A 26,287-nucleotide genomic window follows, 5' to 3' on the forward strand; every position below is an offset into this window, starting at 1 on the left:
AAACTTCTAAACACCGGGTTTTTCATCCCGGAAACCGTAGATGCCAACAGACTACGTTCAATTTATAGATATAAAGGCAGCCTCGTGTTCTTAGCGTCCTTGGTGTTCATTCTAACGCAATCGGACTCAGTCCTTTGATTTCTTAGCATATCTCTCGTATTTTAAATTGGGATGCTGGAAGAAATTGGTTGTCCACGACGCCGGCCCTTAAAATCCTTACGATTGGATTGGTATTTTAGGGCCGGATACAAATACATGCTTGACGTGTAACTTCCGTGGCCACCCTGACGTTCAGGGGTGCGGTAGGGTTACAGCGCTCCGATATTTTCATTTAGTGGAACTAATGTCGCAATCAGGGTGGCCAACCCCAAGACTGATGTCATTGACCCGAATACCTCTCACTAACAAGATCTAATTAGGAAGCGGTTGTTAACACGATCGGAGGGGGGGGGAGGGGGGAACCGAAGGCGAGAGTCACTAAGAAACGCCACGATATCGTGTAGCGTCGAGAAGACCGGTCGAGTAACCATGAACTCGGAGATTCTAATTTTTTTACCCTCCCCTCCCCTCTCTCATTAAACCGGAAATAGGGTAGTATTTAAGCGCCACCTGTCAATGAGTACGCGTAATATTCAAAAAAGTTGCATTCCAGAAAGTTTTCTTTAATTATTTATCGAGAGTACAGTGCGTTACAAAATAAAATGTACACCGATTTTTTTTTTTTTTTTTTTTTCCTAGGTATGCGTCCATTGCATTATGCAGCTTGGCAGGGGAAACCAGAGCCCGTGGCCCTGTTATTGCAGTATAATGCGTCCGTCAACGATACTGCCAATAAAGGGGAGACCCCTCTTCATTTAGCTTGTCAACACGGGAACCTAGATGTGGTGAGTAGATTGGTTTGCATATGTGGAAAGTCTTATTTTTTTAAATTCCTCTTTCTATCTATTCATTAATTTTATTATTATTTATTTTTTTTCAGACGAAGCATCTTCTCCATTATCACGCCAATCCAGCCATCAGGAACAAAGACCACAAAACAGCGTTCGATGTTGCTTGCGAATTCGGCCGATACCAGGTAGGGGAGCCTAACTCTTATATCAAGGGGGGAGAAGAAGAAATGATTTCCATCTTTCTTTGTATGCGTGTTTCTATTTTTTTTTTCACATTTCTGTCAAAAACAACAGTTGTTGGAACAGCCACGATATTCCTGATCTTGCCCCATACGACTTTCCTAAAATTTGAATAATTTGAAAGACATTCAAGCGCCTGTCCGTTTGTCCGGCCGCATGTTAGAACTGGAATATTATGAAATTTTATATTTGGGGTTTCTCCAAAAAAATCGCATTAATTGAAATAAAAAAAAAAAAAATTCTCCATCAAATCTCAAAATGTTGAGTTATTTGTATACTATATTGCCAAAAGTATGTGATAACCAGGGGATTTCGGAAACATAGATCACACCGCATCCACGTCAGCCCTAATCGAATAATATAAACCATAAATTCAGTGATTGGGTTCATAAATTGAGCAGAAGACAATTTTTTTGAACGCGCTTGAAATCTACCACAATGCGTACATTACCTGTTTTTAGATAATAGGAGGCGCCATCTGATGGCGAACCTTAATAAGTTTCAGCTGTCATATTCCTGATATTTCCCCCATATGACTTTCCCAAAATTTGAAAAACTACTGAAGACAATTAAGCGCTTATTGTCATTCCAGTACACATCCGTTTGTCTGTTCCCATGTTAGAACTGGACTTAAATTGCATGGATTTTTATGAAATTTTATATTTGGTTTCCCCAAATTTCATTAAAATGGCACTAATCGAAATACGAAATTTTCCCATCAAATCTCGAAATGTAGAGTTATATGTATACTATATTGCCAAAAGTATCTGATAACCAGGAGATTTGGAAAAAAAAATATACCGTATCCTCGTCAGCCCTAATCGAATAACCAGAAGTTCAGGGACGGGGTTCATTTCCTATTTTGATATTACATAGTTTGTTCGTACGATAACAGGGGCGCCATCTGATGGCGAATGCTAGTAAGTTTCAGCTAAAAATGTATTTTGGTGCAAAGTAACTTTCTGGTTCTGCTGCTGACATAATTAGACAGGCATAATGAAAGTATTTGATTTATATCATAATTAGCGAACTCTCCAATACAGGGACGGTTACTAGGTAATGAATGGCCCTTATGACCAGGGGGGCTCTCGCAGCTCATTAATCTTCTGTCGGGGTACACAGCGTGCTATTTTATGAACTATTAGTCTATTGATTGACAGTACACAACTCCTGATTGGTACATTAGTATACGTCACTGACATCGAGTTCTGAACCCATTCTAACTGCATCAGGCGCATGCGCCTGATGCAGTTAGAATGGGTACATCTCGCGCATGCGCAGTGCGCATATGTGCTAAATGGTGTTAATTTCAATAAGAGCAAGCGGTTTTAAGGGAGAAATTTATGTTAATTATTGGATTTAACCCTAGGTGGTGACAAGACTTGTGGAAGTGCCCCATTAATGTGCTAATTACCACGCCACCTGGCGCAGTTGTGCGCTCAACTTTCGTACCACGACAGTCCGTTGTCGGTGGGGTAATTGATGCTAGTAGAAAGGGGTGGAAGGCAGAGGGGGAGGGGTTGAATTAATTGCACCGAAATAGATTTATCATTAAGCCTTTGTTAGCCATCGATCCGTTTGGTGGCGTGTAGTGGAGTACATTGCCATGAGCTCGGGGTTCGAGATTAAGATAAATTTCTGTTTGGTGGTGATTGTGACACGATAGTAAAAACCGGAAAAGAAATTAAAACAAATGGGGGAATGAGAAAGGCAGACGACGGTTAATTTGAAATTGCTTAATAGGAATTTTCTGAATTAAAAAAAAAAAAAAAAAAAGACTGTTGCGCATGCGTCGTTGGAAATTGGATTCGTCTGGAATTTCCGCTCTTTTGTTGTCAGTTTCTGTGCGCGAGATAGAAGTCGGAATTTTGTCTTTTGGTAAAGTTACGTTTGTAATTCGAACATCAAGGTGACAGACGATGTCTGATTGATGACAGGGCTTTCTTTATGAACCTGTTCCGAGGTTATAAATTCACTTTATATCCCGCATTTTTTATTTATCTTCTGCCAATGTTTACACGTCTGCTGGAGTCTAAGGCAGTTCTATTTAAAGTACATTCGCAGCGATGGATTAGCAACACAAAAGACCATGACCCCCGAGGAATTTGGGGGGTAATAAAAGCGTTTGGAATATCGTTTGGTTCAAGAAGTCTAGGAAGTAATGGTGAGCATAGAAATTGCAGAAGTGACGTTAGCGCCATCTAGTGACTGAATATGAGACTAAGGTGTTTTCAAATATTTTTTCGATTTTTGTTTACTTCTTTCAGGTGGTAGAGCTGATCTTGCAGAGCAACAGGTGTCGCCCTCTACTGGAAGAAAATCCCCAAGACGTTGCAGACAATGATCGCACCACTTGTCTTCATTTGGCCGCCCGGAATGGTCACGTGGACGTGATTAGGTAATGGATAAATCATCCAATAACGTTGACTGTTATAGTTTAGTGCTACCATCTGGTGGATGCATTTTGTACTAAATAGTAATTCGGGTAAAAATTGGTTTTTCACTGGTTTTCAAGATTAAAGCAATCCATTTCACAAGTGTTTAGATTATTGATTGTTCATATATTGGTCGATGCGCGTCTTACTGCAAACGTGGCTCCATCTAGTGTCAGTAATAGAAACTATGTCGTGAAAGAAGGAAAAAAAGATGGCACAACGTACTGACGTGTATTTTTAATTTTTTTTTTTTTTACCATTTTTCTGTTAACTTAATCTCAAATAGAATGAAAATTTGATTTATTAATTTTTAATATATTTAAAAATAGCCTTAAAATTTCAAAGCTATATACGTAAAAACAATTAATGTAACATCGTCGTGGGCTCTTATAATTCTTGACTACAGATGGCAGCACAATGCACGTTCACTGTTAGCTTGTAATACCTCATTTATTTCATATTAAAGGGCCGTGTGAGGTGAGTTTATTAACTCGAATTGCAAATCAGATTAGATATTAGGTGGCGATAATGGTGACGTTATTAGATAGCAGACAATAATTAGCATATTCGGCCCACGTGCTAGATTAAAGGTATTATTGACATCATTAAAAACAGGTTATATGTGCAAAGAAAAAAAAAAAAAAAACTGCATAAAATTGTTTCCCTTTAAGAAAGACCTCAATTTCTTTCAGGTTGCTGCTAAGATCAGGAATAGACATTAATCGTTCTACTTTGAGGGGCACGGCGTTACACGAGGCGGCGATGCACGGAAAGTTGGATGTTGTCAGGATGCTTATCGAGGTAAGATAACTGTCCTGAGACTATTTAAATCATTTATATTTTGTTTTTGAGCTGAAACGTGTCGGAAACTATTTAAAAATCCTTCCTCAGAGCATTTTAATAACAAACAATATTTTGAAACACGTTTTTGTTAGCAAAAGACGTCACTCAATGGGTAAATCATTAAAGTGGCTTATTTCTGTTAACTGCCGACAGAGGGCGCGATTGGGGATAATTACTTTCTGCTGTTAATATTCCCTGAAGTAATATATAATTTACTTTTTTTGCTTCTTTGATTTTATCAGTTTTACCAATTTTCAAGTGTTTTTTGGCTTTTGATTTGTCCTACGTTTCGTCAACATTTTTAAAATCCTTCTTCAGAAGGGTTTTAAAAATATTTGAAGAAATTTTAAAAAATAAAACTGTCTGCTCTTAGAATACATCTATTTTAATCGATAAAGTAATATAGTTCTGTTAATCGGCGACAGAGGGCGTGATTTCGAATCTACGAGGACTGCCCAGTACTGTGAATAGTGTAGTAATATTTAAAATACTTTTTCTGTTTAAAACTATTTTAATTAATTTTAATTTTTTTCTTCACGTTTCGTCAACCTTTTAAATGTACCTTCTTCAGAGCATTTCGTTAACTAATAATAACGCAAAGAAATTCTGCGTGAAAGACATCGACAATCACTAGTCGTATAGTTCGGTTAACGGACAACAGAGGGAGTGATTTCGAGTCTAGGATGATTGCTCTCACTACTATAACTAGTTCCCAAATATGAAATTTATTTATTTTTTTATTTTAAATAATTTAATTCATTTTTGATCGAAACGTTTCGTCAACGTCTAATGAATCTTCTTCAGGTATTTTATTAAATAATTATAACGTGAAAGAATTTGTGTAGTAAACATCAACAGTCACTAAATGTAGTTCTGGTAATGGTTAAAGAGGGCGTGATTTCGAGTCTGGGATAAGTATTCGCACTACTCTAGATTACAAAGTAATATATAATTAAATTAATTAATTTATTTTATTGTAAACTATGTTAATCTATTTTCCTTGGGGAACGTTTCGTCAGTTTCTTAATGGACCTTCTTCAGCATATTTAGTTAATAATATGATTATTTGTAGTTAATTACATCAAATGTTGCACAAGTAATATAATTCTGTTAATGGCCAGCAGAGGGCGAGATTTCGAGTCTAGGGTAATTACTCTTCAGCAAATATCTTCCCCCCCTCGAGTATAATATGTATTGTTGGTGGTTGTAGCTCGCTAAGCGTTCTATTATCTTTCGAACTGCTCCAGAAAATGTACTTCTCAGTTCTCCATTGGCTCGCGGTTGCCAAGGCAACAGATAGCGATGAAATGTGACTTAAAATTTTAAACAATTGATTGCTTTTGTTGTTAGCGTGTAGGGCGCGCCACCATCTAACAAAGCAAAGCGTATTGTTGACAGGCACATATCTTTGTTACGTCTGCTGATAAACGCATTGTTCGCTGTCAGCATTGATTAAACGGGGGGTTTGGCATGCACTGTTGCAGAGCGCGTTTAAGTGTCACGTGCACGTAAAATGCACCGGTAGCGGCTGTCACTTATCGCCAATTACCGCTAGCTCGGATACGTGTACGGGTTCCCCCCTCCCCACCCCCTCTTCCCCCTTTAACGTTGATCTGATTACGGTAAAGGTGTTTAGTGGAGTGTCACTAGAGATTTCTACTGCGGCCTGCTAGTTTGCGCCCCAGTGATTTATGGCACGATGTTGCTCTGCGGTTAATATTTCTCAGCGCCACCTACCGACCCAGAACTAATTATAATTGGCTGTGTCCAAACACGCCATCTAATTGTGCGCGTTTCCTTTTAGTATATCACCAGAGACCATATTTGGAAATTCATTGTCTCAAGATTGTAAACCCTCACTCCACAGGAAAAACCTTCCGGTTAAACTTAAGAACAGGGTGCGCACGGCCTTCCGATTGATCTTTGCCAGTAGCAATGATTGTCATACCTATTTTAAGGGTGTGTATCCCCCTTACCACTGTTTTAAAATCGGAAAACGAGTTCCGATTGATTGTTGCAAGTCGCAGTGATTGTCAGGGCCATGGAAAGATACTTAGGGGTTCCTGGGACAGCCCCAACTAATTGGTTCAAGACTAGTGGCAACTCAGGACACGTCGACCAACAACCCACTCGCAAAAGCCTATTCATCTCACGATTGGCTCCACTCACATCTGAGCATGTTAAAAATGGCATAAGAAATAATTTGAACATATCTGTTGATGTATACCAACTACCCACAAAATGGCCTTCCTATTCATCTTTCGGATTAGACTGCAACAGAACCAAATACAAAATCCTGTGTCAGCCATCCACTTGGCCTCAAAGGCTCCTTATCAGCAAATTCATTATTTTTTGCAAAACAGATCACCAGTTAGTAATCTGATGATGACTACCAATGCGATCCTGGAACCGTTTGAGGAGAAAGAAGAAATGACAATCACATCTTGATCTACAAGCTGCGTTCGATAGTGTCCACATCCCAGCCTTGCTTAAACTCCTTCGAAATTATTATCACATCACAGGCAAAGTACTGAAGTTTCTGACATCCCTTCTTCAGAATAGAACCACCCAAATGTCCATAGGAAGCAAAGGTATAGATAAATACAAGCAGGCATTCCACAAGGAGGAGTCCTGTCTGGACTTCTTTTCACAGCTATCGCTACCCGCTAACACACAATAGAACAGATATGTCATCATATGCAGATGATTTAAAGATCTTAATAAAAATAAATTGGACTGATGAAGCAGAAGACACCACAGTAACCATCAACAAGACCTTATCAGAAGTACCTCACGAAATTTGACCTGCAAGTGAACCCTGAGAAATCTGCCATCATGGTATTCTCACTTAAATCCACACCAACCATGAATCCTGATCCCCTGCGTCGAAAAGCATAGAGATCTGGGTGTGATCTTCGACAGAAAACACCACAACTAAACCCTTAAAAGCTGCAGAATACTGGCTCCTGAAGGGTATTGTAGAGTCGTGGTACCTGCGTGTACCGATCAACCTTACAATAAAGATCTTATTTATTTATTTATTGATAAACACTAAATAAGCTAACCATAGCGAGCCAGGCATCTCAAGCACTGCTACCCCGAATCCGAAGGCAATGCGTACCCTGTTCTATAGTTTAACCATCATTCTGAATGCAGCAAAAAACTAATATAAAGCGAAAATATCGATTTTTTTTTTTTAATTAAATAAATTAGAACTCTCGGGACCCGATAGACGGCGCTACTTGTGTTTCGGATAATGCCCCCCATCCCTGATCTTTTTCTGAGGAATGCAGTGAACCAAGTGTAGTTGGTAAGGGGGGGAGGTCGTTGATTACTGACTTCCATTTTTTTGAGCAATAGTCATTAAGCTGGGTAATCAAGCGTGGGTTAGGAAAGTACGTTTGGTGACGTGCTATGTGTGTCAACCAAAAGCGAAGGTCGAAGCTGTTTAACGGATTAGTGAGTTTTCGTGCTGTTCAGACCGTAGCGTTCGTTCGTCTTACTTCCGTCTCAAGCAGAGCGAAGCGAAGTCTGCAAGTGACTTTCTCTCGGACCTAATTTTTGATAGAATTGCTCAGTGAAACCGGCACACCAGGGCCGCATGGCAAGCAGCGAAGCGTGAAGGGTAGGAATATGTCCCCGTGACAAATTAACATGCAATACGTGATTGCAAAAGGCAGCTTTGTTACCCGATTGGCTGAACAGTTCGGATCCATGATGACGTCACAGTTTTTAAAACTATGTTTTTTCAAATATTCGTTGTAATTTTTAGTAAATACGGATTGTTTATGATTAAAGTTCACCTGCCTTAACGCGTCTGCTAAAAAAACTTTGAGATGACGCAGACGAGAATTAGGCAAAGAGTTCCAAAAATCAACACCAGGCGAACGGTTCAATTAATGATAATGACTGTTGTCACCACATTGATGACAATTTAATATTGATCTGTTCTGTCTTGATGGGATCTGCATAATTTTAAAGCTCTTTTATATATTTTGCTGAAGACATTTACCGTATTTTTCGGTCTATACGACGTAACACGAGTTTGAATGGTTAAAGCGAAGAAAAAAACATTTTAACACTTTTTTTTACCATCAGTATCAGAATCTACCACAATATTTAATTTTGGTAGGACAAATTAACATTTATTTATTTATCTTTCCAAAAGACCCTATAAGGGCCCTTTGAGAGGTACAAATATTGAAACTATAGATCTGCATCAGCGTGTATTGGGAATCAAAAGAGCAGTTTTTCCTAACACCTTTATGCTCATTTTAATCGCGCTGCATTTCCTCCTAGTGGCAGCTTTTGGAACTTTTTTTGTTGTTGAATAATTCTCGTCTGCATCGTGTTAATATTGTACCTACAGAATTTGAATTTTTGTGGCAACTGCGTTCTTGATAATTTCATCAGCCATTTTTAAAACTGTTTTGTATATTTTGCTGAAGATAAGTACCGTATTTTTCGGTCTATAGGACGTATATGGGATTTGGATGTAAAAACGAAGAAAAAACGTTTAACTCGTATTTTTTTTTTACCACCAGTTTAGTTGAACATTGCTGAACTCTTAAAGAATTTGTTACAGCTGAACTCATGTTGTCATTTCAGAGCGGGATCGACGTCAACAAGCCCAATTCTTACGATCAGACAGCGTTGGACATCGTCAAGTCATTCACCACTTGCCACGCGGAGAAGGAGATGAAATATCTGCTGAAAGGTAAGAAATCTTTAAACCTTACTTAACAAAGTTTTTTTCTGAATAATCTATTCGTGTTTCAAAAGTCACTTTTTTTTTCTCTCTATCCGAGTGCCATTGAAATGACCTGTAGCCCACGTGGCGCCCTTATTTGTCCGACACATGTCGGAACTCATCGAAGATCGATGGGAGAGTGGCAAGTCTTCTTGCGCTTTCAATTTTGGAAATAGTCAGGCGCATGCGCAACGCGTCTGTCCACCAACTTTTCTGCCTTTGCATCTTACGTGACAGTAACGGGCTCGTAATTGGCCCGTATCCGGGGTCAGGTGCTTCCGTGGGTGGCGGATAATGGGATGTGTTGTACGGGAGGCCAGAGGAACGGTTCCCACCAAAAACACTTCCTCTATTGATAAGGATGTAATTGTGGCCACACCCCGCTGTCTTCAGCATCATCGGAAGGTCTGACAGGTGGGTGTTTCTGGGACAGGGGGAGGGCGAGGAAGACCCCAAGTGGAGAAGATGTATCGCTTTCTTACATGACTGCAGAATTGTGCACTTTCGATCAACAGTGCCAAGTTTTTTTCTTTTTCCCCCACAAAGGCGCCCCCCTTCGAATAACCCTATTGGTACATTCGACAAACGCCTACGTGACTTCCTATTAAGTGTTGGCGTCTTTTTCAATTTCGGCCAATTTATGCGACTGCCTCTCCATTGATTTTCTAATGCGCCGCTAGGCGGCGCTCTCCGAAATAGGCCAGCGTCGTAAAGATCATTGTAATGTGGCGAGTTCACTCTTGATAGCTCCGTTTTTTCCCTCCTTTTTTCATTTTCTCTCTCTTTCCAACTTTCCCCCCTCTACTTCCCCCTTCCCCCCAAGCAGTTCGCAAGTGCTGTCTGCGGTTGGCAACACCAATCATCGGCCTTTTGGTATCAGTTACCCGTATCACTATTTACAGTTGAAAGACGACGGAGCCTCTTCTTCAGTGGCTGGGGGGAGGGGACGGAAGTTTTGGGGGGAATATCTTTTGGGCTTAACGACTGGAGATGAGCTACACTATCTTGACCGGAGCGGACGGCTCCAAACATAGGAACGCACTAGATTGATAATACGGATGGGGAGGCGATGGCATCTTCCATTAGTGTTCGCCGGAAAATACGGGAGGCCACGTCATCTCCGCTCATCCCTTTCGGCTTCATCCCTCCCATTGTCACATGTACACTCCCTTTCATACAACTATAATCACTGTAAAATAAAATGGATGGCCGCATTATGCTCAAATTGCGATAAAAATCAGCATTTTACTGGGAAAGAACCCCTCTCCCCCAAAATCGCCCCTTAATTGCATCTAATGGTCCCTCTGCCAATGCCGTATTAAAATAATTATCGTGCATTCCCCACTTTTAAAAGCCTCTGTGTATCACTGCTCTTAATGCTTCTTAATGCGCATGTCTGCTTTGGTCACGTGAGACGCCATCTTGTTCATTTCGACCGTTTTGGCTAATTGTTCATTTCACTTTTCTCGTGCGTTTGCCAAAAAGAAACCCGTTCCACTGAATCTTCTGCTGATCTCGATTCTGCTGCCATTCTCCACACGCATGCGTGGAACGAAGATTAGCTTATTCGCCAACTTCTTGTCTTTTGGTGTTATTCTACACATTTTCCGAAATGCGTTATTGCGCATGCGTGCGCAATAAAAACCGCGGCACATTTGCGGCGGGATGTTCATTTCCCCTTCGATAACAGACCGTCTCGTTGTTTATAATGGACGGGGGGCCGGCGACAATTAATTTGCGCCCGTAATATTTACCTTGTTGTCGCTAGATGACGATGCTGTTACCCGTGTTAGCCACCCGTGCGGCATAAGTCACGTGATTTCATTAGTGTCTGCGCGAAGCTGTAATCTTTGCCAACGCCGTTAATTTGTTTTGGGTCACCCAAGCCCGGGCCGCCAGTAATTTCTCGTGGAAGACAAACAAATGGGATTATTACGGTCTTGCCACTGGGTCGTTTGCAAGCACGCGGTTGTTAATGTAACTGCCGGTACAAGCGCAAAATCACAGGCACTTTACGTGTTGCACGGCCCTTGAAAATCAACACAAGAATTCACAAGCGCCCGTTTATGTTTGTATCAAATGTCGCGTTCATTTGCGTGTTCACCCCATTCCCTTTACGAGTGTTCGCATTGAGTTTCGATACAAACGCACCACGATTTTCTGCAAGAACCCATTTCCAATAAAACTGTACGTATTGACAAACGCCCTTGAAGTGACCTTCATGGGCATTAGTGCGTGCTGAGGTCGGTTTGTCTGTTGCCAGAGAAGAAATCCGTGCAGTCCTTCCTTCGTTTTGTAAAGACTGCCCAAAGCGTGTATTACATTAGACATTTCAGATTATTTTTTTTCCATTGTTCATGTTTGCAGCCCATTGCGCATGCGTCGCATTTCGATTCCGATTGCACAGATGCCGGGCCATTTAATCCGCCCCTTCAGTTGGCAAATGATACTGATCGTGGTACTGAAAACCGTTATCCATCAATCAAAGTCTTTCAAACGCTTTAATTTTGTATTTATTGAGGCGAGCTCAATTGCTTCCTCCCCCCTTCCCCCCGGAACAATGAGCGATTACCACTGTTGGCCGCAGCGGAGGCGAAAATGACACGTCTGCAATTAACGCTACTAAACAATGCAGCGCGAGTGAAATGTCATGCATTGTTTTTTGGTGCGCGTGACGCCAGATAATGATGATATCAGATCTAATTGTTATATTGTCCGCGGTAATTGCTTACTGTGGCCGAAAACGAGTTATCCGCTTATCTAGTGGCGGAGAGGGACTTGACCCTCATCTGATTATTTTTAATGAACATGCGTGAACTTTGTAAATCGGTTGTTACGGCGAAAATAAAGCTGTCTGGCTACCAAAACGTGTTTTTACGAACGACAAAACGCTACTTTTGTAACGCACAACGTCTAAAGTGCGAAAGTACAACAATGGGTATTTTAGATCGGCTGCAAATATCCCATTACCGGCTGCGATGTTGCTTCTGACACGTGTGAAATTTCAGCACGCGCTGGAAGCAACATTAGGTTAGTTTCATGATGAAGCGCATGCGCAAGTTTCACTTTGACATTGTTGTACTTTTCAGTTTCGGCGCACGTCGTGTCATTGTTATACATTTCAGTTATTTTTAATCTCGTGTAGCCAGACATGTCATTTTTGTACATTTCAGTTTCAGCGCACGTGTCATTGTTGTACATTTCAATGCACGTGTCATTGTTGTACATTTCAGTTATTTTTAAGTTCGTACAGCGTATATTTCAGTTTCAGTGCACGTGTCAATGTACATTTCAGTTATTTTTAAGCTCGTAGCGTGACATGTCATTGTTATACATTTCAGTTATTTTTAATCTCGTGTAGCGTGACATGTCATTTTTTGTACATTTCAGTTTCAGCGCACGTGTCATTGTTGTACATTTCAGTTATGTTTAAGCTCGTATAGCATGACATGTCTGTACGTTTCAGTTTCAGTGCACGTGTCATTGTATATTTCAGTTATTTTTAAGCTCGTAGCGTGATATGCTCTTGTACATTTCAGTGCTCGTGTCATTTTTGTACATTTCAGTGCTCGTGTCATTTTTGTACATTTCAGTTATTTTTAAGTTTGTACAGCGTATATTTCAGTTTCAGTGCACGTGTCATTGTACATTTCAGTTTCAGTGCACGTGTCATTGCACATTTCAGTTATTTTTAAGTTCGTAGCGTGACATGTCATTGTTATACATTTCAGTTGTTTTTAAGCTCGTGCAGCGTGAAATGTCACTGCTGTACATTTCAGTTTCAGCGCACGTGTCATTGTTATACATTTCAGTTATTTTTAAGCTCGTGTAGCGTGACATGCCATTGTTGTACATTAAAAAAAAAAAAAAAATCAGTTTATACTCCGGGACTACAAAACGGTCAGAGGAGTTTACAAATAGACAGAATACAAAAACAGCACCGTATTTAGCAGTCACGGGCTTGAACTCCGGTCACTCAAGGCACGTGTACTTATGGACTCGTTTACTTGACCACTCGGCTATGATGACCTTTCCAGTTTCAGCGCACGTGTCATTGTTATACATTTTAGTTCTTTTTAAGCTCGTAGAGTGACATGTCATTGTTGTGCACTTCAGTTTCAGCGCACATATCATTGTAACGTGACGGTATTGTTTGCTGTCCCCCTCTTTTTCCCCTGATGAAATGAAGTTACAAAAAAATTCTGTCGCTTTCAAATTAAAGAAATATTTTAAAATCTATTAGCGTAAAAAAAAAGGGATTTTTCCCCCCCCAAATTTTAAAGTGGAGATTCTGATTAAAGCAAGGGACTATGGGAAAAAAAAGCTACAGTAATTATTTTCTCCATTATTCTCTGCCCATCCACATTTCAACTCTGCTTTTTTCTTCCGTTTTAACGCCAAATCTCATTTGCTGTCGTAAATTAAATCTCAAACCGAGTCTTCTTTTTGTTCATTTGTTGCGCCCAATTTTTTTATTCTCGCCCCCCCCACCCACCATTTCGTTCTTCCAGCTGACTGTTGATGGAAATGTCGGAATACGGGATAATTACCCCTCCCTGGTGACCTGATTTATTTCGCTCCGCACTTTTCATTAACGGAATGCGAAGTTTGAAGGTTCCGTGCATATCCGGGGCGGCATGTAATCGCTGATTCGTACCGGTAATCAGCAGTTGCGCGTGCTCGTTTCCGCTGGTACTCGTGTTCGCTTTTCCAGAAAAATCTGCTCAGGAATTACTCCACACTCGGTGAAACCAATACGTCATTTGAAGCTCGTGCATTTTAACGATACCATGCTCTTGGAGAGTGGCATGTAGTGAGGAATGCGCTATTTGTAATTACTACACTGCCCTAACATAATATTGGAAACACCTTTGGTCAGATTTTGCGAAAAAAAGTATTTTTTCTTCTCCCCAGATTGCTCATCTTGGTTCCTTCGGTAGAGTCACGTGACATCCGTCAACATTCGGTGGATTAAGCTGACCTCTTTTCTGGATTTGGTGATCATTTGTTTAAATCAACCAACCAGCCAGTCCATAGGGGTGGAAACTTTAACCACCACTTCGTATACCTCCCGCTAATTGTAGAAAAAGACGACCGGATTTGTTTTTTCCGGATTTTGTTGACTTATTAAGACGAATGGTGTACGAAGACGATCGTTATCAGACGACCGTTGAGTAGTTAAATACCTCCGGTGTCTCCGGTGTTTTTTTGGCTCTCCGATCCGACAATACTGTAGCAGCTCAGGAAATACGTCTGATATTATTACTTCTGCGCAATATTTCTTTCGTTGTTCTAATTAATATTTTTAGCCGTTAGGTGGCGCCCCAAGGCAATTTCATTTTAATATAGCGAAGTGTTTCAATTTTGCTGTTGCTGAAGGCAGGAATGAGCACAAATGACTTCATACCGCGTTCATTCCTTTTTGGTTCTGCATAGGTTGTTTGCTTTTCCTGGAGCGACTAATCGATAGCCCCCTTTGCAAGGTTGGTTTAAAAGCTACGCAAGAGAATTTTGTTGATTTGGTTTCATTTAATCTTTTCATTTCATCTCTGGACCGGCGTGTAGTGCTGTTAATGTATCTATTACACAGCCAGAAGATTAGCTGGGTCTAATGGTGGGGTCGTCTGCTTCTGTCTGCCAAATGATGCGCCGAAAGATTACGGGGGAAACTTATTTTCCTAATCAAGCACACAAAGAACAATGGAACCCAGGGGGGTTAGGTTTGGGGGATGCTATCTCCACAGCAAACAGTCTCGATGGAACTGCGTGAGATAACCATTCTGCAAATTCAGACGGGGGGGGGAGTCTTCTGAGGTCCCCTTAAGGGCTGCGTGTCTGTAGATTCGTATTGATCAGGGGGATTTCGTGGGGGGGAGTAGAGAGATAGGACATACTCCAACTTGTGTATTAAGAAAAGTAATCGGGTAGCAGAAACTGCACGTGCGGTCTTGCTATTTGCATTAATTACAATAATTGCGCTTTCGGATGGATTACAAAAACTGGTTTTGTATTTGTCTGTTGGTCGAAAAGTACACGTTGCGATGCAACAATGAAGGTACGTCGCGTGCATTTTGGTGCGAGAGAAAGAAATGTCAGTTTCATGAGACTACTTTCGTTTGGCAAATATTAGCTTATGGACTGATGCTCGCAGACGATAAAAATGAACCGCGATAGATGTCCGATAGCTCTTTACATAGAGGGGGAAAAAAAAAAGAAAAGAAAAAGAAAAAAAAAATCTCCAGTGTCGGGTGGAGATATTTGTAATAAAAATGGCCGAGTGATTTCCCAACAGAATTGCAATCCAGCAGACGTAAATAATATTTATGTCCCCTTCCTGTCATTACTGATTCCGCGGAGCCTATGGTGACATCCCTGTAGCCACACACAACAGCTGCATACTATTACACATTTCGTCTGCTGCTTGGCCGTGACGCTACTGTAGCGTTTGGCGCACTGCGATTGTTGGCGTGGTTTGGATGCAAGAAAGTTAAAACTCGACCCGTTTCTGACTGCGGTGAGTGAATTCTTTTTACGAGTGCGTCTTGTTTCTAATATAATTTTTCTGAAGGGCCAAGTTTAGGGGGGGGGGGGGGCAGAGGGGACTCATCTGACTTTCAAATTTAAATATGGTTGGTATTTTGGATGCACAAATATCAGTTATTGGGCACAGCTGCCATAGATCGTATCGCTAATTTGGATGGAAGATGCAGATCTGCATTTGATTCGGTAACCATAGTGATGGCAAAAATCAGACGTTCATTTCGAATAGGAGGAGCTTAGTGACGTCACAGGCAGACTTGAAATCTCAATTAATATTGGCTTAATTATTCTGTTTTCATTTGGAGAGGGAGTTGTCCCCAAATCGTAATTGCATTCCGACTTTGTTTGGTTTTGTTACCCCCCCCCCTGCGCGGATCGATCAAAGGATTAAGTCACGTGGGATGTCAGGGATCGCTATACGATCGTGACATTTCTTTGAGCTATAAGGGAACCTATAAATTAGACACTCCCGCCCTCTGTAGGAGACTGTGCAAATAATTTCCGTTTTGGGCTGACAGATGACGTCTGTCGTCTTTCACTAGGGGCCCCATCAAAGCCAATCAAGGGAGATAATAGGGGTGGATTGGGTCTGACGCCCTGCATTCCTCCGAGGGGCCCTGGTCTTGGGTTCCTTGGCCATGTCAGTCCGGTGTGTGCGGAACTTGTCCAGGGTTGTCTGAGGGGTAACCGTGTTGCTTTGGGTGCAGTCTTCTGCTGGGGGGGACGTCGAAGAAGAGGGGGGAAGACGGAGATGAGACAGCGTAGGAGGCCTTGGCAATTCTTGATCTTGAAGAGGCGAGTAATTACGGCTGAAGGTCATGTCACATCGGATCGAACAAATGACCCCACCCTTCATAAATACCTTCACCTGCGTGCCGTGACCGGCAGACGACGCTGGTTTAAAGGTACCGCTGACGATTGCGTATTCTAGTTGACGCTAGATGGCGCCACGTTTTTTTTAAACGTCTTCTTCGTTGCTGGGTGTTCGGGAGCTTACTTTTCTTTTCTCAGTTGTCTTCAAATAAAAATCGCTCTTGGCGCCTCCCTGATAGGCGTTTCACAGAATTGCGGTGACTCAGTGCAGGGATTAAAAACCCCGTACATCACCGAAGTAAAATACACGCTTTCTGACTCCACCGGCCAATTGCTCATGATAATGCAGATCCCGGGGCTGCCATATATCACGGGTGGCTTGGTATTGCACCAGCGCGACCTTTGCCCCCTTCAGATAACTGTATATTCGCCGAATAGAAACAGACATTTTAGCTGGGGTGTTCACGTCTTCCACACCCTGCTACGGAAATGGTGTTTATCGCATTCGCACTGAGTCACGACCTCCCTGTGGAAGCCCGTCTCCATCATCTGATACTGCGCAACCGCCTACGAGGCGTCTGATTTTCATACAGCGCGTGAACTTGTGGTCCCGCATCTGATACCAAAAGGGGAGGAGACGGGCGGTCCCCCTATGAAAACACTCCGGAAGGCTCCATCTATGGTAGCCCTGTAATCATTGTTTTGGGTCATTGCAATGATGCGCGGACAAGGTCAAGGTCAATGTGTACCACCTGTGCACCGGGGACTATTAATTATACAGCTGTCATCGCCTGCCACCTACACCGTATGATTTGATGACCCACAATGGCGAGTGCGCAAAGGGTGGAACAAGTTCCTCTTTATGAGCCAGATTGCCTCGATGCCAGAACTTCTTTGTCGCATATATTGGCAAATAAAACTGCCCTTTCTAATATGTATTTATTTTTCTGTAGGCAGTTTTAATAAATCTTCCTCCAGGTGGCGCTGCTTAAGCCAAATGGCAAACCTACTCATCGGCTACCTTAACTTTTTTTACGCTAGTGTATATTATTTCAGTGTTTTCAGTGCAAATTGCCGTCAGATGGCAGTGCTGCCTTCTTTTGTTTAATGCTACACTATCTGCATTTCTTTAAAGATAGTTCTTCGTTACGGCCACTTCCGGTAGATGGCGCTTTGCGATGTGCCTAATGAATAAGTTATTAAATCTCGCCTATCTGAGAGAATGTAAACGTCACTTTAATGTTTGACTTTTTTTTTTTTTTTTTTTTTAATAACGCACGAGGTTCTTTGAAAGTTGTTCTGCAATTTTGTTAAAACATTTTAAGTCAGTTTATCTGCGCGTGGTCAATGACCACCCGATTCTGGAAGAGTTCCAACTTTTCTCTGCCTACAAGTATTTATCTTAGTTACTGGCTGTCAAACTGTCTTATCTTCTCAAAGGCAGGGCGACTTGATAACGCTACATCAACAGGCTTAGTTAAGACTTGCGCTCCTGAATACGTTCTGTAAACAGACGCCTAAACGGGCCACACGTAATTGTAAAGTCTGCTTTAATGAGATCAAAACGATACGCATATTGGCGAACTATTTTTTGTTCTATTTATCCATCCGCTACGCTTCATACCGCATCTTTAGTGACCTCATAAATGAGATTTTTCGATCTCTCCAGCCGTTGTGATCTAATAATTTTGGAGAGGTAGCGTATATAATGTTTCTTTCAATAATATTCAATTGTAATAATATTCTGTCGGTTGGAATTTCAAAGTAGGCCATTTCATTGTTGTGATGACGTCACATCTGATAGTCTCCATTTTGCGTTTGACAACGGGGTGGTTTCTTTTGGTTTTTAAACCGTACTGTGGGTGCGACTGCGCATGCGCAGAACTGTTTCGCGTGTCTCGCCATCTGGCGTGTTGGAAGAGAGGTGAAGAGGAGGCACGTGTCCCGATGATGGCGCTTTTTTTCCGTACCTCGTGAGTGTGGAATTCGAGGGCTCTTGACTCCCCCTCACATCTGGCCCCCTCAGTTGAAGATCTTAATGGGAAATTTGTCTCGAGTGTTTCCAGTTAAGTAAATTGAGTACCGTTTAACCGCTGTGGCAGATGGGCCGCAACCTATTTTAAGTTCGAGGGACAGATGCCCCCTTAAGTATAACGTCGACTTTTTTTGTGTGTGTATACGCCAGCGTCCCACAAATATACCGTTCTAATTTTGCAGCCACTGGCGATAGGGACGAATCGGAGTTTAAGTCCTCAACCACATCTGGTTAGTCTATCTCTTAACTCTTCTGTTTATTATAGGTACTGAGGACTTCGGGGGGTAGGAAAGAGGAAGAAATCCAAGGGTGCAAGGTCAGGGTATTTCAAACCCACATTCGTGGGCACACCTCACTGAAACATGTGAAGAATGCGCAGGGGCATTGTCATGGAGCGGAGCACAACTTTTGAAAGCTTTATTGAGGAAGTTGGAACAATACTTTGCCTGGAAATAATACTTTTATCTTTTTTTTGGGGGGGGGGTGATTTTGCATGCCTCCATTGTTTTGATATTTGTTTAGTTTCGCGATTGTAGATGGATCCATGGTGACTAGCCATGAAAAAATTCCTCTTACTTTTCCTGGAATGTCCACATTTCATGAGTACATTGTGGTAAGGGGTTTGGGATCCCATATAGTAGACACTTTACTCATATGCAACTGTTGATGGATGATGTTCTCCACAGATCCTGTTTAGCGTTCTGAGTTCTTTGATGCTCATATGGAAATCTTCCAGGATTAATGCCTCAATTATTGAAACACTCCCTTCTGTTACAACAATTGCTGGGCATCCTGGGATTTCTTCATCATCCACGAGATTTTTCCACATTTGAACTGTTTATATCCATGGGCAACAACACTGCAATATGGGCAGTCTTCGTGTTCTTCGACCATTTCTTGGTGGATTGTTTTGAGTGTTTTGCAGAAAGAGGGACCGAATCACTGATCTATATTCCATTTGATCTGTTGTGACACTCCACTTCATTCGGCACTGCAAAGAAAAAAAATTCACTGTCAGATCGAAATCAAAGTTTGTGTGGTTGCTATAGAAATTCCAAGGTATCAAACAAAAACATTCTTCTTTTTTTTTCAACCTCTCGTATGTTATTTATACTGAGTTGCATAAAGTCAAATCAGAAGTCCCCCTAGGTTCTTCCCTAGGATTTTATTTTTAATAAGAGCATTTGAAAGATAAAGGTCCCAAGGAGTAACCTAGGGGGGCTTCTGATTAAAAAAACTAAATTGAAGAGATATTTAACTAAATGGAAGAGAAATTGAAGATATATTTTCCAAGAGTTTATTTAAAACTAAGTTTATCTGCGTTGAAATTTCTTGAGTTTTTATCAATCGAGGACGCTTAAGTTTTAATAAGGTCGATCTTATTGTTACGTTTATTTGCGGTTAGCGACGAAAATGTTTATGACGTGTTGATATCAGCCCTTTCATCCATAAAACAACCCGTCCACTGTCTCGTATCAGTGCAGATATGCTTCGTCACAACAAATAGGTTGTTCCCTCTTCCAGGCGATCTCTGGAGGTTGCCATTTTGACCAGCAGATACGAGCAGACGACAACAAAAGACGAGCCAACAATGGAGCACAGATATAGAAAGAAACGAACAATGTCAGATTTCAGAGTGGAGAGATCACTTGGACATACCAAACGATGGTCTCAATAGATAGGGACAGCGCTTCTTAATTACCAAAAGAAATCTGTGCAGTGCCTTGATGTTCGGTTTGCGCTTATAATTAATTTTGAAGCATTAAATCGGCGAATGTTTAATTAAAAGTCTTCCCTGGGACAAGAGTACATTGATTCTGCACGGGAAGCCACAACCCTCCCCCCCCCTCCTTCCCTGTCATTAAGGGATTTTTTCCTCCACTTTTCGCCGCCATAAATCGTGGATTTTAATTTTGGTCTCGTACTGCAAAAGTGCGGTGTGTTTGTGACCGGGGGACAGTGCAGCCCCGCTGCGCGGATGGCTGTGTTGACAGTTGTAGTGCGCAACTCTCCCACATCACTCACTCGTCCCTCAGACAGAACCGTCTCTCGCTGACGCGAAGGCGCGCGCGCACTTGGTGGCGGTTTATATGTGGCTTTTCGTGACGTAAGGAATCGAAGCCGCTGTTGTGGCCGGTCCGGGCGACTGTTAACGTTGCGTGTTGCTCACGTGCCCGACCATATTTGTTGCGGTCAGGCGTGAAAGGGTACACTTTGTTCTTGTGTTTGTGCCGCTCGCTCGGCAGATGCGACGCCAGATAACGGCGTTGGGAAGTACTTTTCAGTTATTGTTGGATCAAGTGTGGTCTTCTGCCTCCCCCACCCACACACGGCAGTAGCAGACGACATGGGAGTTTTTGGCCGACGAAATAATAGATAATGTAAGTAGAAATTGACGTTTGATTTGTTGCTATGACAATGTCAGTGTTAATTTGGAAGATTGAAATCAACATATATTTTTTATTATCATGACGTTTTTATCGCCATGACAACGCTAATGTTAATTTGAAGAAATTTGCCATTTTCCTCACTATAAATAACTGCAATGTTAATTTCGAAGAAAGTTACCGTTTCTTGTTGTCATGACAACGGCAAACGTTAATTTGAAGAAATTGTTTTGTTGCTATGGAAATGTCACTATTAAATTTGGCAATAGAAATTGACATTTTTTTTTGTTTTCATTAAAACTCTGCTGTCAATTTCGAAGAAATTGACAGCAGAAGAAATTGACATTTTTATTGCTATGGCAAACGGACATTAAATTTGGTGTTGAAATTAACGATTTTTAATTGCCATGACAACGATAATGGTGATTTAAAGAAATTGACTTGTATCTTTTTTTTTGCCATGGCAACGCCAGTGTTAATTTTAGCGATATAAATTAGCATTTTTTTTTTATTGCCACGAATTTATTTCGTTGCCATGGCAACTTTCTCTGTCATTCAAGTAGAAACTGACATTTTCCTCGTTGCCACGTTGATAAATAAATTTGCTGTTCGAATTCCAGGACAACCAGAGGTCAGAGGAGTTCGCAAGAAACAGCACCGTATTTAGTAGTCACGGGAGCTTGACCCCGGGCAACCTTTTTAGTTTGAAGAAACTAACTTTTTCTTTTGTGTTGTTTCCATGGCAACATTAGCGTGAAATTAGAAATATGCGCTCTTTAGTACTAAACCAGTTTAATTTGATTTTATTTGATCTTTGGAAGTGAGACAGCAAAATTGTATCTTGCGAAATGTAGCGTTCGCGGGCAGCGTTATTTAGTAGAAGCAGAACGCTGACAGATTATTTATTTATTTTCAGAAATCATCAACGCCGTTCAAGCAAGAGCTGTTCGCGATTATGATGACCCGACTGACCCCAATTGCCTGTCCCTAAAAGAAGGAGAAATTGTTACTGTAAGTACAATTATTATTGTTTATTTTAAAAATATATCGAAATGGATTTTAAACACGTTCTGGCCAATATTTTAATGTCCGAGCAGTTTGCAGCCAGATGTGGCTTTATGAAAAATGGTTTTACTGCCATAACAGAAAGAGAAACCGGCGATCCTTCGGCATTTTCACTAATATCGCACTGTCACGTGCTTCAATAGCGTTGATAAATCACGTGTGGATATTTCCCTGATTTGTTTTCGCAATCTGGACTTCATCTGCGGCAGTACTCGCTGTAAAAATGGCCGCAAATAAAAGAAATTGATGTAGACAACGGGGGAACAGCTTACGCGGCGATAGTTAATGCTTTATACTCATTCGCAGTGCCGCATATTGACACCAGCACGCGGACTGCAGCAGAGGCGGGTTAAATAATTGCTCGCCAAGATATATTGGCCCGGTATTTGTTCAAACAGAAGAGATTAATTTCTCTTTCGCACTCTTGAACCGGTGCCAAGACACGGAGAAAACTGGATCATCTGTTTCGTTACACAACTCCGCAATACCCAATGAAACAGCAGTCGGAGCAACGAATATAAGAAAACGAATAAAACTTATAAATTACCTAACAATGAAAGCCTTCCTTCCGTTTCCTGGTTATAAAATCAATTAAAATCACGTTTAATTACACAATCACGCATGCCCAAATAATCGTGACTACTAATCATGCGCAAAGTCTCTTTGCCGGTGCCGGATTTCGGTACAGACGAAAGGAACGCTTTCTGGATTTACCCGATTGACTGGTTATTGGCAACGGCCTTTCACTTTGTTCGCTGATAGCTTGCACGTGCCTCGCGAACTGCTCCCTTTGTGGGATCTGTCTTTCCCCCCCCCCCGCGCCCCCTCGAGCACCTACTCATCACTTGAACGGAGAAAAGATCTTCTAATCTCCACTTAGCAACCACATTTATATTTCGTTCTGGTAATTCACCGCAGAGCCCTGCGACTCATTAAACGACTGTGGGAATGATTCCTCCCCTTTCCCTCCCCTCCCTTCTGTGTGTGTGTGGTGGGTGGTAAAAATCGATGGTCATCCTTTTGTGGCTTTTCTATTCCGTGAATTAAAGTCCCTTTGTGCGCGTATAAGTCGCTCGTGGAAATGATTGGTGTGCGAGAAAGTGGGTGGATGCGAGGGTAAAATTAACGGGTAGTTAACGCCCGTGAGATCACCCTGATGTGCGGAAAGGCCAGTCAATTACGATTTCAAACGTTTTCCCCTGCCTTTCGCTAATATAAATCCGTCTGTAATTTTCTACAACCAAACACGTGTATTTAAAAGAAAAATTATCGTTTGGAGTTTAAAAAAAAAGTTTATTCATAAACCAAACGACATTTGCGAAATTGACATTTTTCATTGTTGATAATTTTCACCGATCTAAAGCTAACCGAACAGGAATTGACGCTTTTAAAATTCAGCCGACGTTCTTTCACGTGCTCCATTATTGAAACGAACATTGTTTGCAGATTTCATTATATTGTTGGTACTCCTATTGTTGCGTTGCGTATTAGTTCACTCGAGCACCGTCTCTTTTGCTGTTACATTATCTGCTGCTGTTGACGTAGCGCCATCTATCCAGTATTTGTACCTAAGACTGATCATCTAATTGTGATAACATTGTTTCGCTTGGCTTTCCTTTTAAAGTACGATGGCGATTGTTGGAAAAATCGATGGAGCTTGCGTCGTCTGCAGTTCTTAATCTGCGAACTTTTATGCTTCCACCATAAACCATTAGTCTCTTCTATTGGTGGGTGCCATTTGTTATAAACGAAGAGCGTGTTCGATAATCATATTATTTGGCTAATGGGTTCGGCTGCTGTGTGGGTGTCAATGTGCAGTCGCAGGACGAGTGGCGACAAGTAGATTCAGATGCGGATGCGCAAGAAGGCAGATGATTCGGAAGGATATGCCAGCTCGGATTCATTTCCTCAGTAGTTGGTATTTTCTAAACAACAACGCTGTTTTATTTTGCGAGAAGCCTGACAAGATTATTATTACTAGGTTATTAATTAGAAAACATTCGGGTCTCCCTCCAGCTTATAAAATAGTCCAATTGTTATTGAAAAGGTTATAAAAATTTCGGATTTTTTAATTAAACTTAAAATGGTTTTCTAAAATGAAATCTGTTTTTAAAGTGGGCATCCCAGTTTTTGTATTAGTTTTTTAAAAAAATTGAATTCCCTTTTTCATTATTTTTAAATTTTTAATTCAAAATTATTTTAAAATTAAAATTAAAAATTTTAAATTAAAATTATTTATTTTAAATGTTTTAAAGAAATTAAATTTGATATTTTTAATTTTTTAAAATTTTAAATTTCCTTTTTAAAATAAAAACTGCTTTTTAAAATAACATTCCATCCGAATTAGAAAAAAGTATTGTTTTTTCAAAACTTTCAAATTGTTAAATTTGAAAAATTATTTAGAAAATGTTTCACGTTGTAAACACCCGATGCCGATTTTAAAATTAATATTTTACTAAAAACTTATGTAAAATGTCTTTAATTTCACATAATTTAAAAATGTATAATTTTTCAATTAATTTTCAAGTACATAATTTAAAATTACATGTATTATATAAAATATATTTCATTTGAAAACTATTTTAAATCATATTCTATTTTTAAAATGGAACTGTATTTATATTACAGCTGATTTTAAAATCCTGGCTTTAAATTAATTGATTTTATAAAAGTTTTTAAAATAGTTTATCAGAAGTTTATAAAAAAATTGCAATTATTTAATTAAACCTAAATTTTTAGGTATTTTCTAAAATAAAATCTGTTTTTAAAGTTGATATTCCAGTTTTTGTATTAGTTTTAATTTTTTTTAATTAAATTTTTAAAAATTCATTTAAAATTAAATAATTTTTTAAAAATGAAGAATATTAATTTTAAAACGTTTTATTGAAGAAATTAAATTTGATATTGGAAAAAATATTTAAAAACGTTTTAAAGAAATTAAATTTGATTTTTTAAATTTAAAATACTAAATTTTTAAAATCCCTTTTAAAAATAAAAATTGCTTTTTAAAATAAACTTCTTTCCGAATTAGAAAAAATATTGTTTTTTCAAACTTTCACATTATCATTGAAAAACTATTTAGAAAATTCCTGACATTTGAACATCTGATTTCATTTTTAAAATAAATATATTACTTAAAACTTATGTAAAATATCTTTATAATTTTCACATAATTTAAAAATGTATAATTTTTCATTTAATTTTTAAGTACTTAAATACATGTATTATATAAAATATATTTTATCTGAAAACTATTTCAAGTTCTATTCTATTTTTAAAATGGAAATGTATTTTCAATAATTGGTTTTGAAAATCCTTTTTCTATTCTATTTTTAAAATGGAAATGTATTTTCAATAATTGGTTTTGAAAATCCTTTTTAAATAAAATCCTGGCTTTAAATTCATTGATTTTATAAAAGGTTTTTCAAATAGTTTTTAAATATACGAAATTTATTAGATTTTAAAAATCGTGAATAAAAATTAGCTCTTAAAAATTGAAATAAGATTTCATTAAATTTTTTTCCTATAATTTGTGAAACTTTAGTTCTAAATTAAATTTAGAGTTTAATTAAAGTTTAATTTAATTAGTTTAATTAAAAATTGAATGATTTTAAATATTAAAACTTCATTAGTTTTAATATTTCAGAAAGTCTAGAAATTTGAAAAATATTTATGATTTTGAAAAAGTTGTTTATAAAATAAAATCCCATTTTTATACTAATTTCAGTTTTTAAATAAACATTTGTATAAATAAAATCCCATCATGCATAAATTGTTTTTAAAATGAAGTGATATTAAAAATGAATTTGGATTTTAAAATTTAAAAGAATCAGAACTATTTTAAAAATAGTTTTTAAAAAGCGAAATTAATGTTCATTTTAGAGCAATTTTTAATTAAAATTCAGTTTCACAAAATATTTGACTAACTTTAAAAAATGAATAAAAATTTTTTTAAGAAATTTTTTTTACAAAAGTTTTATTTTCTTAAATTTTAATTTTTTTGTAAAATAATTTTTAAAATAAAATAAAAAAATATTTTTAATTAAAAAAACTGTAAACCCAAAAATTGAATCCTTGATTGCATACAGTGGGCAAATAGATTTGAATTATAGAACACTTTGAAAGCAGTGGCTCAGAGAGCAAAGATGGGGTGATGAATTTTTCATCTATGTGAATACAAGAGGGGAAAGCAGATCAGATCAGACCCTTGCGCACTGGGTGTGGGAAAGCCTTAGACAACCCAGCTGATGAATTGAGCAGGTACCTGCCTTTAGTGAAGAAATACCCTT

At 39.4% G+C, this 26,287-nt stretch overlaps 1 protein-coding gene across 2 annotated transcripts in view; it reads left to right on the top strand.

Moving 5' to 3' along the window:
- LOC150084099 (caskin-1-like) overlaps nucleotides 1–26,287 on the top strand; it is a 258,960-nt gene that overhangs the window by 107,369 nt on the left and 125,304 nt on the right. For both annotated transcript variants that reach the window (XM_090375893.1, XM_090375894.1), the window contains exons 4-9: nucleotides 739–884; nucleotides 980–1,075; nucleotides 3,398–3,528; nucleotides 4,258–4,366; nucleotides 9,017–9,125; nucleotides 21,850–21,944. In XM_090375893.1, coding sequence (XP_090232019.1) covers nucleotides 739–884; nucleotides 980–1,075; nucleotides 3,398–3,528; nucleotides 4,258–4,366; nucleotides 9,017–9,125; nucleotides 21,850–21,944 — 686 coding nt within the window. The remainder of the gene's footprint in view (nucleotides 1–738; nucleotides 885–979; nucleotides 1,076–3,397; nucleotides 3,529–4,257; nucleotides 4,367–9,016; nucleotides 9,126–21,849; nucleotides 21,945–26,287) is intronic.

Source organism: Mastigoproctus giganteus, chromosome 6 (assembly GCF_048544385.1).
Source record: "Mastigoproctus giganteus isolate SK-2022 chromosome 6, ASM4854438v1, whole genome shotgun sequence".
Taxonomy (NCBI): Eukaryota; Metazoa; Arthropoda; class Arachnida; order Uropygi; family Thelyphonidae; genus Mastigoproctus; species Mastigoproctus giganteus.